This window comes from Nycticebus coucang, chromosome 13, assembly GCF_027406575.1.
Source record: "Nycticebus coucang isolate mNycCou1 chromosome 13, mNycCou1.pri, whole genome shotgun sequence".
Taxonomy (NCBI): domain Eukaryota; kingdom Metazoa; phylum Chordata; class Mammalia; order Primates; family Lorisidae; genus Nycticebus; species Nycticebus coucang.
The window spans coordinates 81,779,204-81,794,514 of NC_069792.1; the positions used below are offsets into that span (position 1 = coordinate 81,779,204).

Genomic DNA, 15,311 nt, shown 5'->3' on the forward strand with positions numbered 1-15,311 from the left:
ACATTTGGGAGCCAAAAAAGTTCTAGAATGATAATTGTAGATGTTTGCAAACAGCATGTATCAGCTGTGGACACAGCAGGGCAAGCCCTGCACAGGTGCTGCTTTGTATTATAGGCTTTTTCTCTAATAGAGGGAATTGTTCCTCCTGGACTTCGTGCAATTGTTCCTTCTAATTTATCTGTGACATCAGACTTATTAGCTTTGTCATCTAGCCCATATATTGAATGCTTTTCTTTGATTGAGTCAGCTGCTTAGGCATTTTTTTTTAGGTCACCTATATTTTCAGAGTTGCATTTTAGATAGATCTCTCTTGTAAGCCAAGAGCTGCATTAAAATGCAGTCAAGAGATGATTTTCTCTGTTTGCTTTGATTTTAAATATGGTATTGAGGGAACAAAAGGATACATTTTATTTTAAAAATTAATTTAGAATATTATTTTTAGCAATAAAAACATATTACTCATTCTTTACGAGTGCACATTTACAAGATATTTGGCTGCTGAGTTTTACACAATGGTCACCTGGACTGCCAGGAGTGTCTGGTTTTCTTGTTTCCTTCTGGATTCTTTTTAACAAATTTTGAAGCAGTTAATGTTTTCTCTCTGATTGGTGTCTCTCCATCTAAGAATGGTGAAACAGATAACGTGTTTGCCAGCTGAAGGTGAGATTGTTTGTCTTCAGTTTTGAATCTGGGCTCCTGTTTGTAGTAAGACAGTAATTTGAATATATTTCTTAAGCAATTCACTGTAACACCCAGAATTATGTTGGAGATATATGATTACTGAATGTGAACCAAGTAGCATTAAAACTACCTCTTTGTCCCAAGTGTGTGCCCTTGGCACAGACAAATGTGTTGATGGGAAAAATATCTCACATACTACATAGAGAGTTAGCCCTACACTAAACTTTCTTGGAGCTGAACAAACCACATTTGTGCCTGGTAGGATGAAAAATAGAGGGTACTTGGTGGGACCACACCTACGGTGCATCTTACAAGGGCACATGTGAAACTTACCAAATACAGAATATAAATGTCTTAACACAATAACTTAGAAAATGCCATGAGGCTATGTTAACCAGTTTGGTGAAAATATTTCAAATTGTATATAAAACCAGCACATTGTCCCCCATGATTGCATTAATGTACACAGCTATGATTTAATAAAAAAAAAAGAAAGAAAAATAGTCATTAGTGTTCATTATGTTTAGATGTATCCTAGTGCTAATAATCAGAATTTAGGATATTTGAAAAAAAGAACTGTTTTCATAGTTCCCAACTGAGTGTGTAGTAATCTTGAAGAAAATTCAAACTTTGGAATGCAAAAGCAGTAACAGATTTTGACTTTCAATATCCTTGAAGGGATGAACTTTCTGCTGATACAACAGACACTAGTCTTAAATTCAAGTAAAATGCTATGAGTTTTAGCTTTTTCATGAGGTTTTTGGAGCTTAAAGTATGTGACAAGCACTAAAATAATTTTTCTAGATAATTTCAGCGTGACACATAGGATTTTTCCCTCTTCTTTTTAATTAGTTACTTAATTAGTTATTTTAATGGCATAATAAGCAGCCAACTCTCCACTTGTCCCCCCAAATTAAAACCTTGACTGTGACCTACATCCAACCATATGGTGCTGCTGTTCTCCTGACTCCTTGGTTCTCCCGGGTTCCAAGGCAGTCACCCTCTAGCATGCCGCCTTCACCATGTCCTCGCTTTCCTTTCTACATGGTCTGTCTATAGCATCTACATGTATTTTTTAAAAGAGTATCTTTTATATATTTTTTATTTTTACCTTTATAAACATGATATCATGCTAAATGTAATCTTTTGGGACTTACCTTTTTCCCACCAAGTATTAATATATTGCCAAGATTCATCCAGAATATGCATTTCAATGTGGCTTATTTGGTTTTGCTCTTATATAATATTCCATTGTTGATCTGGTCTCCTATTGATGGGTGTTTGATTGCTTCCAGCTCTTTACTGTTGTGAATAGTGCTACTATTAAATTTCTTCCATTTGCCTCCCATTGTATGTATGCAAGAATTTTCATTGTTATAGGCTTGGTAAGATTGCTGCGCAGCAAGAAAAATGAATATTCAGCTTTAGAAGGAAATGCCAAAATATACTCCAAAGAACTGGCAACAGCTTATATCTTTGCTAGCAATGTTCAAGAGATTCCAAAGGTCCACATCTCTTTCTATACTTTGTGTTATTAGATATTATTTTTATCATTTATATATTTTTAGTTATACTTTTTGCTGAGATAATTATGGGCTCACATGAAGCGATATGGAATAACACAGAAAGATACCATGTATTCTTATCCCAAGATAAATATGATACTAAATATTAGTATGATATCAAACCAGCATGTTGACATTGATGCACTCCATGGATTGAGTCAAACATCCTCATTTTTTACTTGCATTCATTTGTGTGTGTGTACACATGCACACGTGTGTATATTTAGTTCTGTACAACTTGATCACATGTATATCCACAAATATAATGAAGGAACTGAACAGTTCCATCACTGTAAAGATCTCCTGTTTTTCCCTTGTATAATCCACACCTACCCCCTTCCCACTGCCTAACTCTAATCCTAATCCCTGCCAGCCATAAATCTGTCCTTATTTCTAAAATTTTTCGTTTCCAAATGTTATATGAGTGGAATTATACAGCATGTAACTTTTTGAGATTGGCTTTTTTTAAACTCAGAATAATTCCCTGGAGAGCCATCCAAGTTGTTACATGTATCAATATTTTGTTCCATTTCATTGCTTCATAATATTCCACGGTATGAATGCTTATTTAACTATTCACCTCTTGGAGGATATCTGGACTGATGCTAGCTTTTGGCTATTCTGAATAAAGCTGCCATAAGCCTTCATGTACAGTTTTTTTGTGTGTTTGTGAACATAAGTTTTCATTTATTTGGCATAAATGTCCAGGATTACAATTATTCTATCATATGGTAGGTATGTGCTTGTTTAGTATCTTAAGAAACTTCCAAACTGTTTTGCAGAGTCGTTGAACTGTTTTCATATTCCCACCAGCAATGTATAAGTGAACCAGCTTCTACACATACTCTACAATATCCATTGTTATCTTATTTTTTGTTTTAGCCATGCGGTAGCTATGTACTTATGTCTCATTAGAGTTGTAATTTGCATTTTCCTGATAGCTAATGATATGTTGAATATACTTTTTTAAGTGTTTTCACCATGTGAATATTCTCTTCAGTGAAATGTCTATTTTTGTGTTTGCTCATTTTCTAATGTGATATTTCTTTACTAGTGAGTTTCGAGAGTTCTTTGGGTACTTTTGATACTAATCCTTTGTTGAGTGTATGGTTTACAAATAGTTCTCCCAATCTATAGCTTGTCTTTTCATTTTCTTCATATGAAGTATTTTTGCTTTCACAGAGCAAAAATATTTCATTTTAATGAGGTCCCAAAAGCTTTTCCTTTTTTTTTTTTTTCCTGCAGTTTATGGCCGGGGCCAGGTTTGAACCCACCACCTTCGGCACATGGGGCCGGCGCCCCACTCCTTCGAGCCACAGGTGGCACCCTATCAGCTTTTCCTTTTATAGGTTGTGCTTTTGGTGTCTTCTCTAAGAAATCTTTGCTAGGCCCTAAATTCCAAAGATTTTCTGATTTTTTTTCTAAAAGTTTTACAGTTTTATTATTTACACTTAAGTCCATGATCCATTTTTAATTAATTTTGATGTAAAGCACGAAGTTTAGGCTAAGAATCTTTGTTGGTATGTTGTTCATAGATGTTGACTTTTTCCAGCAGCATTTGTTGAAGTGCTTTTCTGTATTTATCTAAAATAAATTGAGCATAGATGTGTGCATCTGTTTTTACATTTTCTGTTCTTTTCCATTGATGAATAAATCTATTCCTCAAATATACCATGTTATATCAATAACTATAACTACATAGTAGGTTTAATATCAGGTAAAGTGATTCCTTTTTTTTTGCACTTTTTTTTTGGCTGAGACTGGGTTTGAACCCACCACCTCAGGCATATGGGGCTGGCGCCCTACTCCTTTGAGCCACAGGCACCACCCATAAAGTGATTTCTTTATTCTTTATCTTTGTCATGATTGTTTTAACTATTCTGGGGGCTAAAATTTCTAATTAAATTTTAGAATAAGCTTGTTTATGCTATGAAAACATTTCTGGAATTTAGATTGGGATCATATTAAACCCATAGATCAACTTGGAAATAACTGGTATCTTTGCTATGTTGAGTCTTCCCATCCATTTATTTAAGTTGCTGGTTTCACTTATCAATTTTGTAATTTTCAGCATAGTGATCCTGTACTAGTTTTGCTAAATAGATGCCCAATTATTTTGTCATCTTTGGAGCAATTGTAAATGTTCTTAGGCATTAATTTTTGCTAATTGAATGAGTAAAAGTTGTATTTCATGGGGATCATGTTTTTTATTTCTGTAGTTACTGATATAGTTAAACATCTCTTCATTCACTTATTTATGATATATATTTTCTGTTCTCTGAAATGTCTGTTCATGATTCCTCATATACTCTTGATGCTAATTCTTTTCAGTTTTTTATATTGTATATGTCTTCTCAAGTTGTAGCTTATCTTTAAAAATATTTTTAAAGACATTTTAAAGATATTTTAAAGATATCTTTAAAGACATTTTCTTTAAGATGTCTTTGATGACCAACTCCTAAAATTTTAGTAAAGCTATCAATCTTTCGATTTCTGGTCTGTTCATTTTACATCTTGCTTAGTCAAATTTATATCTCCAAGTAATTTACTACTTGAAAGAGCAAAATAAACAGAACATTTCTAATGGAAATCATTTTTTAAAGCAGAAAATACCAGTTTCCTTATTGCTATTTTAAATAAGTATAAAATGTTTTCTCTCTGAGGTCCTTTCTGCATCATTCCCAAATAATTAATTGAAAAGCTAAAACATCTCCCACTAGTAGTTTTGGAAAGAAAAGAACTGTTCCATTTGAGAGTAAGTTTTCTTCATAAAAACTCAGTGAAATAGTTTCTTGAAGCTTAATCAGACTTTAGTTTTCCCTGGTTATATCCAAAAGACAAATTAATTTCTATCCCAAGACTTTTTGCTGTATTGCACTTTAGACCTTTTTCAGTATGGTACAGTAGGGCCAACTCCCAAATACAAAGCCACTAGCTTTGTTGTTTTTATAAACTTGGGATTGAGTTGTACTGTTCTGTTTTCATAATGAAGATTGAAGTATTTCAATGGCAAATATATTTTGTCCCATCTGGTAAAAACATCTATGTATTCCATGAATATTTATATCTGGAAAAAAATCAAAATCCTTTCAGCAAAACATGGCCTGGTTCGGGCAGAGACACATATATTAAACTGCCTTTGCCACCTATAGTAGTTAAATATGTTTTTTTTTTTTTTCAGGTAAAAACATATGAATTTGTATGTGAATACTTTGGTGTTTGCTTTTAATCATAAAAATTATATTTCAAATACCATTTGCTATTTTAATGTTAAGCAAATAATGATTTTCTGGGTCAGCAAGAGGTTAAAATGCATACGAGGAACTCACATACTCACCATACACACACACATGCACACGCATTTCGTAATCTTCAGTCCTAATATAAAAATTCAACAGAGGTACAGTCCTTTGAAAGCACACACTAGAGTTACTTTTTAATGCTATTAAACTTGAGTGCTACTAAAAGTGTTAAATGTACTATGATATTTTTAAGGATTTATGGAACACTTTAAGAATATTCCAATATCTTGGCTCTTTGAGAATAGAAAGGGTGATTTCCCCCAGTCAAGCACAGACTCAACCCTAAATTAGGCAGCATCCTCCTTTGTTGTAGAGGCTTAGCCATCTGCCCTCAGCATCTTCCCTCTTGTCACTGCAGATGGGTGGGGAGCTCCTCTGATGGTGCAGCATGGGCGCTGCCACTCTGGCCACTGGGCATCCTTTTCTGGATTTTTCCTAGGTCTTCATTGAGCTATTTAAAAAATTTATGACTTAAATTGTCATTATGGACAAAATCTTATTGTCTCTATATAGATACAACATGCAAAACAAAACAAAACAAAACAAAACAAAACTGAATTTGCGGAAACTCTTGGGTCTTTTCCCAATTATCTTCTTTCAAAAACCCTTTCTACTTTAGCAAACCCTGTGTGCCCTTAGGTTAGACGTGTGGCCCCAACTTTTCCTTATATTCAAGGAGTCCATATTTCTCCTCTATCACTTCTTCCAGCATAAGGAGAGCGCCTTTTTGCCTTTTGGCCATCTTCTCTGCAGACTGGCGCACACTAGTGTTGCTAAGACCTTTCCTGAAAAGAATCTGCAGGCGAGAGCCCAATGCTGGATGATTCTGCACCAATGGTACTTTCTGAAATACGCAGAAAGCTGAGTTGCCAGGATGGTGTGAACTTGCCAGTATTTTCCTAACTATTTCCAGAACACGGGCTCTATTGCATTACTAATGCAATTGTGGTTGCATTACCACAACTTTTTTTTTTCTGGTAAAATGCCTTTAAGGGAAAGGTTGTAAAAAGATGGCTGCTTTAGTGGGAACTCTTTTATAGTCTTAGCACGAAGTTATCTCAAAGATGTTAAAATAGACTCTCTCTGAGAAGTTCCAGCAGTAATACATGTGGTTTTCTGGGTTGTCTTTGCAGAAGTGAAATTTTTCTGTCAGACTCCAGCCATTGCTGACATTGTAATACTGGTTGATGGTTCATGGAGTATTGGAAGATTCAACTTCAGACTCGTTCGTCTTTTCCTGGAAAACCTGGTTAGAGCATTTGATGTGGGCTCAGAGAAGACACGAATCGGTACATTTCCTATTATAACTCCAGCAGTCAGCTGTCCATGTCAAACTGCTGGGAAGCTTTTGAAGACATTTTAAAAGTTCTTTACAAAGTGATTCAGAATTACAGGATACTCATGTTCCCAAAAGTACACATTTGAATCATTATATATTCCTACTAACTTTTGCTATGGCACTGTCCTTCAGTAAATTATTGAACACGTTTTAATTTTCTGAGAAGTCAAATCTCAGTTAATAATAATAATAATAAAACTTTTAAAGTTACAGTTGGTTCAAGAGTTGATCACATAGCACTTTTCTTTTAATTTAAAAGTAACAACTGAATCCAGGGTAAAACTGGACCAAAAATTTTTGAAATAGTTTTATAGTACAAGATAGTCTTTGCCAAATTAATTCTAGCTCAGATAAAAGGCAGAAAAAAAGTTGTAAATCTTGGAGCAATATTGTAAACAATAAAAATAATAAATGTTTTTTAAAGTTTCACAGTTTAATTTTTAAATAGTCATTAAGGAAAATCAGTCCTTTGAGAATAAAAAGCAACAACAAATAAATCTGGGCTTTTTATCTACAGACATAATCAGGCTTTAAAAAAACACACCAAGAACCTAATCAGATGCTCACTTCTAAATGGCTAGAAAATTTGTACATTCCCTCAACCCCCACATATGCCCTACTAGATTCCTTTAATTAATCTTACGAAGTCTTTTTTTGAAAATCTATAGCCAAAGACAAATGTTGCCACAATCAAGCCCTTAATCATTCTAGTTCCTTGAATAGTCCACCAGATTTTTGAGTAACCCATTGTTTCTGGGGGGTTCTTACCTTTTCCCCCAGGTCTGGCACAGTACAGTGGTGACCCCAGAATAGAGTGGCACTTGAATGCCTTCAACACGAAGGACGAGGTGATTGATGCCGTCCGAAATCTTCCGTACAAGGGAGGAAATACGCTCACAGGTATGTTTGTTCAGTTCTTGTTATAACAGCATAGCTTGTTGAAGAATAATTGTATTACCCCATTTTGCTACTTTGCGAGAGTAAGTATAGTATTTTTTGACCAAAGTAGGACCTAAGATTATTTAATAACTCTTTTCCCATATCTGGCATTGGGTTAATATTTGGACATCTCATTCCTTTTGCTATCTGATGGTAATGTCCCAGGAAAGGCTTGGTTGGGTTAGAAGAATATGTAGCGGTTCTGAGGCCAACAGTTTTGGGTAGCTTTCCAATGGTTGTCAGCTCATTTCCTTCATCTCTTTCCACTGCTTTTCTTCTCCTGCCATGCTCTACCCTGTTATTTATTTATTTATTTAGACAGAGTCTCACTATGTCACCCTCGGTAGAGTGCTGTGGCATCATAGCTCACAGCAACCTCTAACTCTTGGGTTTAAATAATTCTCTTGCCTCAGCCTCCCAAGTAGCTGGGACTACAGGTGCCTGCCACAATACCTGGCAGTTTTTTGTTGTAGTTGTCATTGTTGTTTATCTGGCCTGTGGTGGGGCTTGAACCTACCATCCTCGGTGTATGTGGCTGGCACCGTAACCACTGTGCTACGGGGGCCGAGTCCACTCTGTTATTTATTTATTTATTTATTTTTATTTATTTATTTTTTTTTGTAGAGACAGAGTCTCACTCACTCAGGTAGAGTGCTGTGGCGTCACACGGCTCACAGCAACCTCAAATTCTTGGGCTTACGCGATTCTCTTGCCTCAGCCTCCCGAGCAGCTGGGACTATTAAATCATAGCTGTGTACATTGATATGATCACTCTGTTATTTAAATTAAAAATTTTTTCTTCTTATTTTTGATGAAGATATTTTCTTTGCCTTTATTCTGCAATCAATAGTTATCATAAAATGTCTGTGCATCTTTGGCTGAGCAGTATGTTTGGTAATGATGAATGTGGGACTGTTTACATTATAATTACCCAGGGCACAACCGCAAGGTACATGTATAGATTTTAACCTTAGCATGCGCTACAGTTCGAGCACCCCGAGTCTGAGAACTCAGGACTTCTGAGCACTGACATGACCTGATGTGCATGGGAAATGTCCCTTAGATCTTTTTGGATTTTACATTTTCAGATTTGGGATGCTCAACCAGTAAATATAAGGCAGATATTCCAAAATCCTTCTCAGACCCCCCAAACCAATTTTGAAATCTGAAAATCTTCTGGCCCCAAGCATTTCCCATAATGGATGCTCAACCTGTATTGTTTTCCACAGGCACATGATACAACTTAAACAATATACATGCTGTTGTTGACTTTTATGTAATTCTGATAATTGCTGTGCCAGTTTGAAGAGTAATCTAATGAAATTTTTATTAATGTAGCCAAAAATTATTATTAAACACAAATCTTATAATTATATTGCAGCATGTCTGATTTTTTTCTGAGTGGAAAATGTCATACTCAAAAGACAACAGTACGATTGTGATTATTAGATCTGTCTCCATTACTCCTAAAGGAGAAAGAAGGAGAGAAAAGAGATAGGGAGAGAATTTTTGGTGCTTTAGAACATTGTAAACAAAATTGCAAGTGTCATGATACTTTCTGGCAGTCTCTACTGCATACTTATTCTTTTTTTTTTTTTTTTTTTTTTTTTTTTTTTTGCATACTTATTCTTGATTTATCCTAAATTACAAAGGTTTAGATCTTGTATACAAGACCTATTAACATCTGTTGGCCATAAATTCTGTGTTCTTTAAATGCTAGTTTCTGAAATGATGCAGTTTCATTTATTTTAATTACTTTCATTCTTATAGATAACTAGTCTTTCATCAAATCTGTCAAAGTCAGAGTCATTGTCAAAATGAAGGTTCACATCTAATAAAAACTCTTTTAGCTTAATTAGTTACCCATCTTGTGGTTACATTTTGCAGCATTAGAAGACTTTTTATTGGAGATGGTTAGTTTGGGGTTTGTGTTTATTTTTCTTTGTTTTCTCTCAGGTCTTGCTTTGAACTACATTTTTGAAAATAGCTTTAAACCAGAAGCAGGATCAAGGACTGGAGTATCCAAAATTGGCATTTTAATCACAGATGGAAAATCCCAAGATGATATTATTCCACCTTCTAGAAACCTTCGTGAGTCTGGTGTAGAGCTGTTTGCCATAGGTATGTGTTCCCTAGGGTACTCTTTCAGCTATAGGCATGGATGTGCAACCACCTAACACAACATGTAAGGGGAAGTGTGCTCCACTGAAAGCCAGGAGACCTGAGCACTTCTGGTCCTGGCTCTTGTAGCTCGTCCAGTGACCTGAGCTCAGCTTCCTTTCACTTAAAATAGGAGTGAAGTTAAATGACACATATCCCATAGAGACCCTCTTGTGAGGATCTCAAGGTGAGTTGTCATACATAAAATATTGTGAAAAGAATAAAGGTGGAAGAGGGAGACTTTACATTTTAAATTAACCTGGGTAGAGTTGAAACACATTCTTCTTAGTAAAGTATCACAAGAATGGAGAAGCAAGAATCCAATGTATACCATACTAATATGAAGCCGGTAGATGATCTAATACATGTCCACATAAGAGAAAAACTCAAATCAATTCAAGATAAGGGGTAGGGGAACAAGGGAGTCGGGAGAGAGGTGGGGGGCGGGTTATGGTGTATGCCACACCTCTTGGACACAATTATAAGCGGGACTTTACCTAACATATGCAAACAGTGTAACCTTTCCTTGTACCCTCAGTGAACCTGTAACAATAAAATAAAAAAATATGAGTCAGGGCTTTCTCTTTAGGGTCACTTTATAGCTATCTTTGTTAGGGTAGTATAGGAAGGGAGAAGCCAATTTATTATTTTCAAGGAATTAGACTCCTGCAGCTACTGCATAAAGTTCAAGATATGCAATATTGCTTATTTGAAACTAACCTTTACAAGGTATGATGCTGATGCAAAAGATTATATATGGCACACATTCAGCATAACGACAAAATATTTACATGATGCGGTTTTTCTCTTGATTAAAATGTTCACATTTTCTTTGGCAGCAGGAAGGGCTTCTGCTTAGTAGAGACTGAAACAAACTTTCTGAGCAGAAAAAATACCCGATTCCCAAGCAATGCTGAAAAACAAATCAAAACGGCACAGCAAATTCTTCAACAGGGTTCTAAAGACATTTAAAATTGCTTGTTATGAATAGTTTTTTTATGTTTGCATATTTATTCTTGCTATCGATCTTCAGTCTAATTAAAAAGCATTTACCACTCTATGCTTACTAAGAATATGTTGCAATCTTCTTTTCATGAACTGTCCATGAGAGATTTCTACTCTCTCCTCTAGAATTATATACCGGTTAGGTGAGACCTACTGCATGCCAGCATAAAAAACTACATAGTCCAGGGTCCTGTTTCACATGTAGTTCTAATAAATGGAAATATTCAGGAAGAAGGAATTTGGGGATCTATACTTTAAAAACAGTCCCCAGGATTGAACTTCTGGAAAACTCCTGGTTACCCCACTGGACTACCTCTTCTAGGTGTATTGGTACGTTTCTTTCCCCTGAAGATAGATCCTAAAACATTTTCCTATTTTATACATTTCTATTTCTGATCAGTCATTTTTCTCAAAACTTGTTTCCCACTATTGTTAAGCCAAATACTGTCCTCTGACCCATTCTTAGATTTGCTGCTCAAAATGTGGTTTATAGAATACTTCTTTCAAGAAGAATTTGCGTGTTTACAGTGCGCCAGGCATTGTGGTGGGTGTCAGGGCACTAAGACGACCAAGGCAAAATCCTTACAAAACAAATTCCTTCAAAGTCACGATGACTGTTTCTCCTCTTTTCCATGTAGTTGCAACAGTCAAGCTTTTTTTTTTTTTTTTTTCCAAAAAGAGGGTAAGACTGAGTGAGCAGGAGAGAGGAAGATGGATTTGGGACTATTTTTCCTAGGACAGTATCATATGAGCCCAGACGTGTTGGTATCAACTGAAAACCATGAAGAGCATAATTGGCGCTAAGCTCATTGCTCCAGCATGCACTCTGTGGTACATTGATTCAAATGTGTGCTTTAGAAACTATTGTTGAAGTCCTTTAGGCAAGGCACATTAGAGAGGTTTATTTTTTATTTTCTTATCCTTTTGTCCAATAAAGTAAATCTCTGCAGAAGACTTTAATGGGGGATTAATTTATGTGTTTACTCTCCATTCTCTGCTCTTTTTAATGATGAATGGATACCTTTTCAAATAAAACTTTAAATGAATTCATCCAGATGTGATTTAGACTTCTCTGAAAATTACCTAGAAATCAGCAGTATTTATTATCTTGCAACCTCCTAAAGCAAATAGTTCAGAGACGACTAATGCTTTGTTGCTCAGTATGTTGAGGTTGAAAGATAATTTCATTGGCAGGGCCAGGCATCTAAGAAGTAATTCATGTGGCCCCAGGTAATTGCTCTCCCTTCTTGTATAATACCTTCTTTGAAAACTCTCAGATAATTGAAGTGACAGGGATTTAGAAAGAAATCTTTCTTGTTTGCTGAAGGTTAGGGAAGAGAAATATATACCTTCACATGTATAAAACCTAAAGTTGTGCCCCTCCTTTTTGTATTTCTAATTTTGTTGCTAAAAGTTCATTCATTTTAATGTGCAAAGTTCTGAGAAGCAGTATCAGAGAGTGTAGCAGTTCTCAACCTGCGGGTCATGACCCCTTTTTAACAATGAAAATACATTGGTATTAGGAAGGTTGAGAACCACGGATCGAGTGGAATCACAGGGCCAAACTCATGGCATTGGCTGTGAGAATTAAATGTGTACATATCCATAAAACACCTGCTGTGGTGCTATGGGCATAGGAAGCACACTGTGACTGCTAGCATTCACTGCTTTCTGTCCCGTTCAATTTTCTGCTGAATTCCAGAAATCCAGCATTGTGCTTCACCTGTCAGAATTCAATAGATACTGTGGGAGGACCAGAACTTCTCTATTTGCATTAACAAAATTGCTGTGGTAACTAGACAGCAAATTGTATTTGGGAATGTTCAAAATAAATTTTCCCCGAGCTTTCTCTTTGGTTGAATACCATACACACACATATACACACACACTTGCGCACACGCACGTATGTATGTGTATATTTGGCTTCATGCTATCTATAAAAAATAAAATTATTGTTTTAGGAGTATTTCTTAATTTAAACTTATTTCATGGAAATATCAACCTGAAGCTTTGATAGTTCAGAACACTAGTTTCATTACTATTGCTTCTGCAGGACAGAAATTAGTTTCATCAAGTCATCTTTCTGTTAAGATACACTCACCAACATTACTGTTTAATTGATTCTGAAGCTGATTTTAAGAAAAAATCTTGCACAATATGTTCCTCTTTAAGAAGGGATACTTTTGACCAAGTTTAAGAATGCAAGTCTGTCATGGGGGGAGGGTAAGTGAACCGGCCTCTCAGATGGGGTCCCAGGTGCCATTTATCAGGACACAGGCCATCATCTTGTCAAGGATACGTCCATATTCTTGCTGGTTTCTTTTCTTTTTTTTTTTTTTTTTCTTTTTTTTTTTATTGTTGGGGATTCATTGAGGGTACAATAAGCCAGTTACACTGATTGCAATTGCTAGGTAAAGTCCCTCTTGCAATCATGTTTGCTGGTTTCTTTTCTTGCCTTCATTCTACATGCATAATTTGTTAGAACCGGAGCTATCATTTTCTATATGCAATAATTACAAGATTTAGCTATCTTTTTTCATTTCATGTGTGTGTGCTTAAAATTAAATATTCACCATTTGTCCAAAGTGTGTGTGGGGCGGCAACCCAAGTAGCAGATGATGCGTTGACTGCAATGCAGACCGACTAGGTCAGTCAGGTTAGGCCCGCTGCTGTTGCTTTTTCCAGTGAAGCATAAATGTCACCATTCTTTCTGTTGTCCTTTATGCAAGGGGTGAAAAATGCAGATCTGAATGAACTGCAGGAGATTGCCTCGGAACCGGACAGCACTCACGTGTACAACGTCGCTGAGTTTGACCTGATGCACACGGTGGTGGAGAGTCTGACCAGGACTGTCTGCTCCAGAGTGGAAGAACAGGATAAGGAGATTAAAGGTAAACTGAGGGACGGACAGCAGTTGTCTGGATATTAGCATCATTGTGTACAAACTTCTATCATGGATTATGAAGGTTCTGGTTGTTTTTCACATGGGCTATCTAAAGACTCCTTTTTCTCTAAGATCTGAGTCATCAAAGTAGAAAAGGGAGTGTATTGGCACGCTTTTTTGGACAGGAGGGAGGGATACTTTAAAAATTAGATAAGAGATACTTAAAAAAATTAAATGTTTAATTTTGAAATAATTGCGTATTCAAATACAGTTGTAAGAAATAATACATAGAGAGACCATGTGTTCTTTATCAACTTCTCCGAATAGTAACATCTTCCAAAACAATAGTACAATATCACAAGCAGGATATTGTCATTGCTACAGAAAGGTATGGGACATATCCATCAGCACAGGAACACTCCAGTGGCCCTTTTACAGTCACTGTCACTTATATGCTTCCCCCATCCTCCCTCTAAACCCCGACAACCACTAATTTGTCCTCCATTTCTAAGTTTTTATTTTTTTTTTTCATATTAGGTAAACAGAATTATATAGCATGTAGCCTTTGGGGATTGTTGTTGTTTTTTTTTTCATACAGAATGATTCCCTTGAGATTCATCAGAGTTGTTGCATGTGTCAAGAGCCCTTTTCTTTCTATGGCAGTGTCAGATTCTGTGGTGTGGACATAGCACAGTTTGACCTTCATTCACACGTTGAAGGGCATCTGAGTTTTGCTTTCGGCTATTATGAACAGAGCACCAGTGAATATTCATATGTAGGTTCTTATACGAGCATAAGTTTTGATTTTCTCTGGAATAATGGCCAGGAATACAATGACTAGATTGTATCCTGGTTGCATGTTTAGTTTACTTTAGTTTTCATTAAGTAAATACCCAAGGTATTTTCCAGAATGGTTGTGGCATTTGCATTCCTGCTAGCACTGTATAAGCTACCCAGTTTCTAGGAATGATTATCATCAATGTTTGTTGTTGTTAACTATTTTTTTATTTTAGCCGTTCTGATAGGTATGCAGTATTAAAACAATATGGTTTTAATTTTTATTTTCCTTATGGCTAATGAAGTTGAAAGTCTTTTCATATCCCTTTTCCATCTATAATAACTCTTTGGCGAAATATCTGCTGATATCTTGGGTTCATTTTCTAGCTAGATTTTTTTTTTCTCATTGGGCAAGTATAATTTAGACCTAATTATATGGTTTTATTTCTGGATTTTCTAATCTGTTCCATTGGGTCTGTGTGTCTAACCCTTTTCTGATACCATACAGTCTTCATTTACTGTTACTATATAATAAATCTTGAAATTGGATAGACTTGATTTCCCTTGATTATTTTACTTACAAATTGTTTTTGCTCTGCTAGTTCCTTTATCTTGCAGTTAAATATTAGACTAATTTATTCTGTAAAACATCTCATTAG

General features: G+C 35.7%; 1 protein-coding gene across 4 annotated transcripts in view; it reads left to right on the plus strand.

The window, feature by feature from the left end:
• The window catches only part of COL14A1 (collagen type XIV alpha 1 chain), a 239,651-nt gene that overhangs the window by 73,503 nt on the left and 150,837 nt on the right, over positions 1–15,311 (plus strand). For all 4 annotated transcript variants that reach the window (XM_053558381.1, XM_053558382.1, XM_053558383.1 and 1 more), the window contains exons 6-9: positions 6,682–6,837; positions 7,668–7,787; positions 9,783–9,947; positions 13,721–13,882. In XM_053558381.1, coding sequence (XP_053414356.1) covers positions 6,682–6,837; positions 7,668–7,787; positions 9,783–9,947; positions 13,721–13,882 — 603 coding nt within the window. The remainder of the gene's footprint in view (positions 1–6,681; positions 6,838–7,667; positions 7,788–9,782; positions 9,948–13,720; positions 13,883–15,311) is intronic.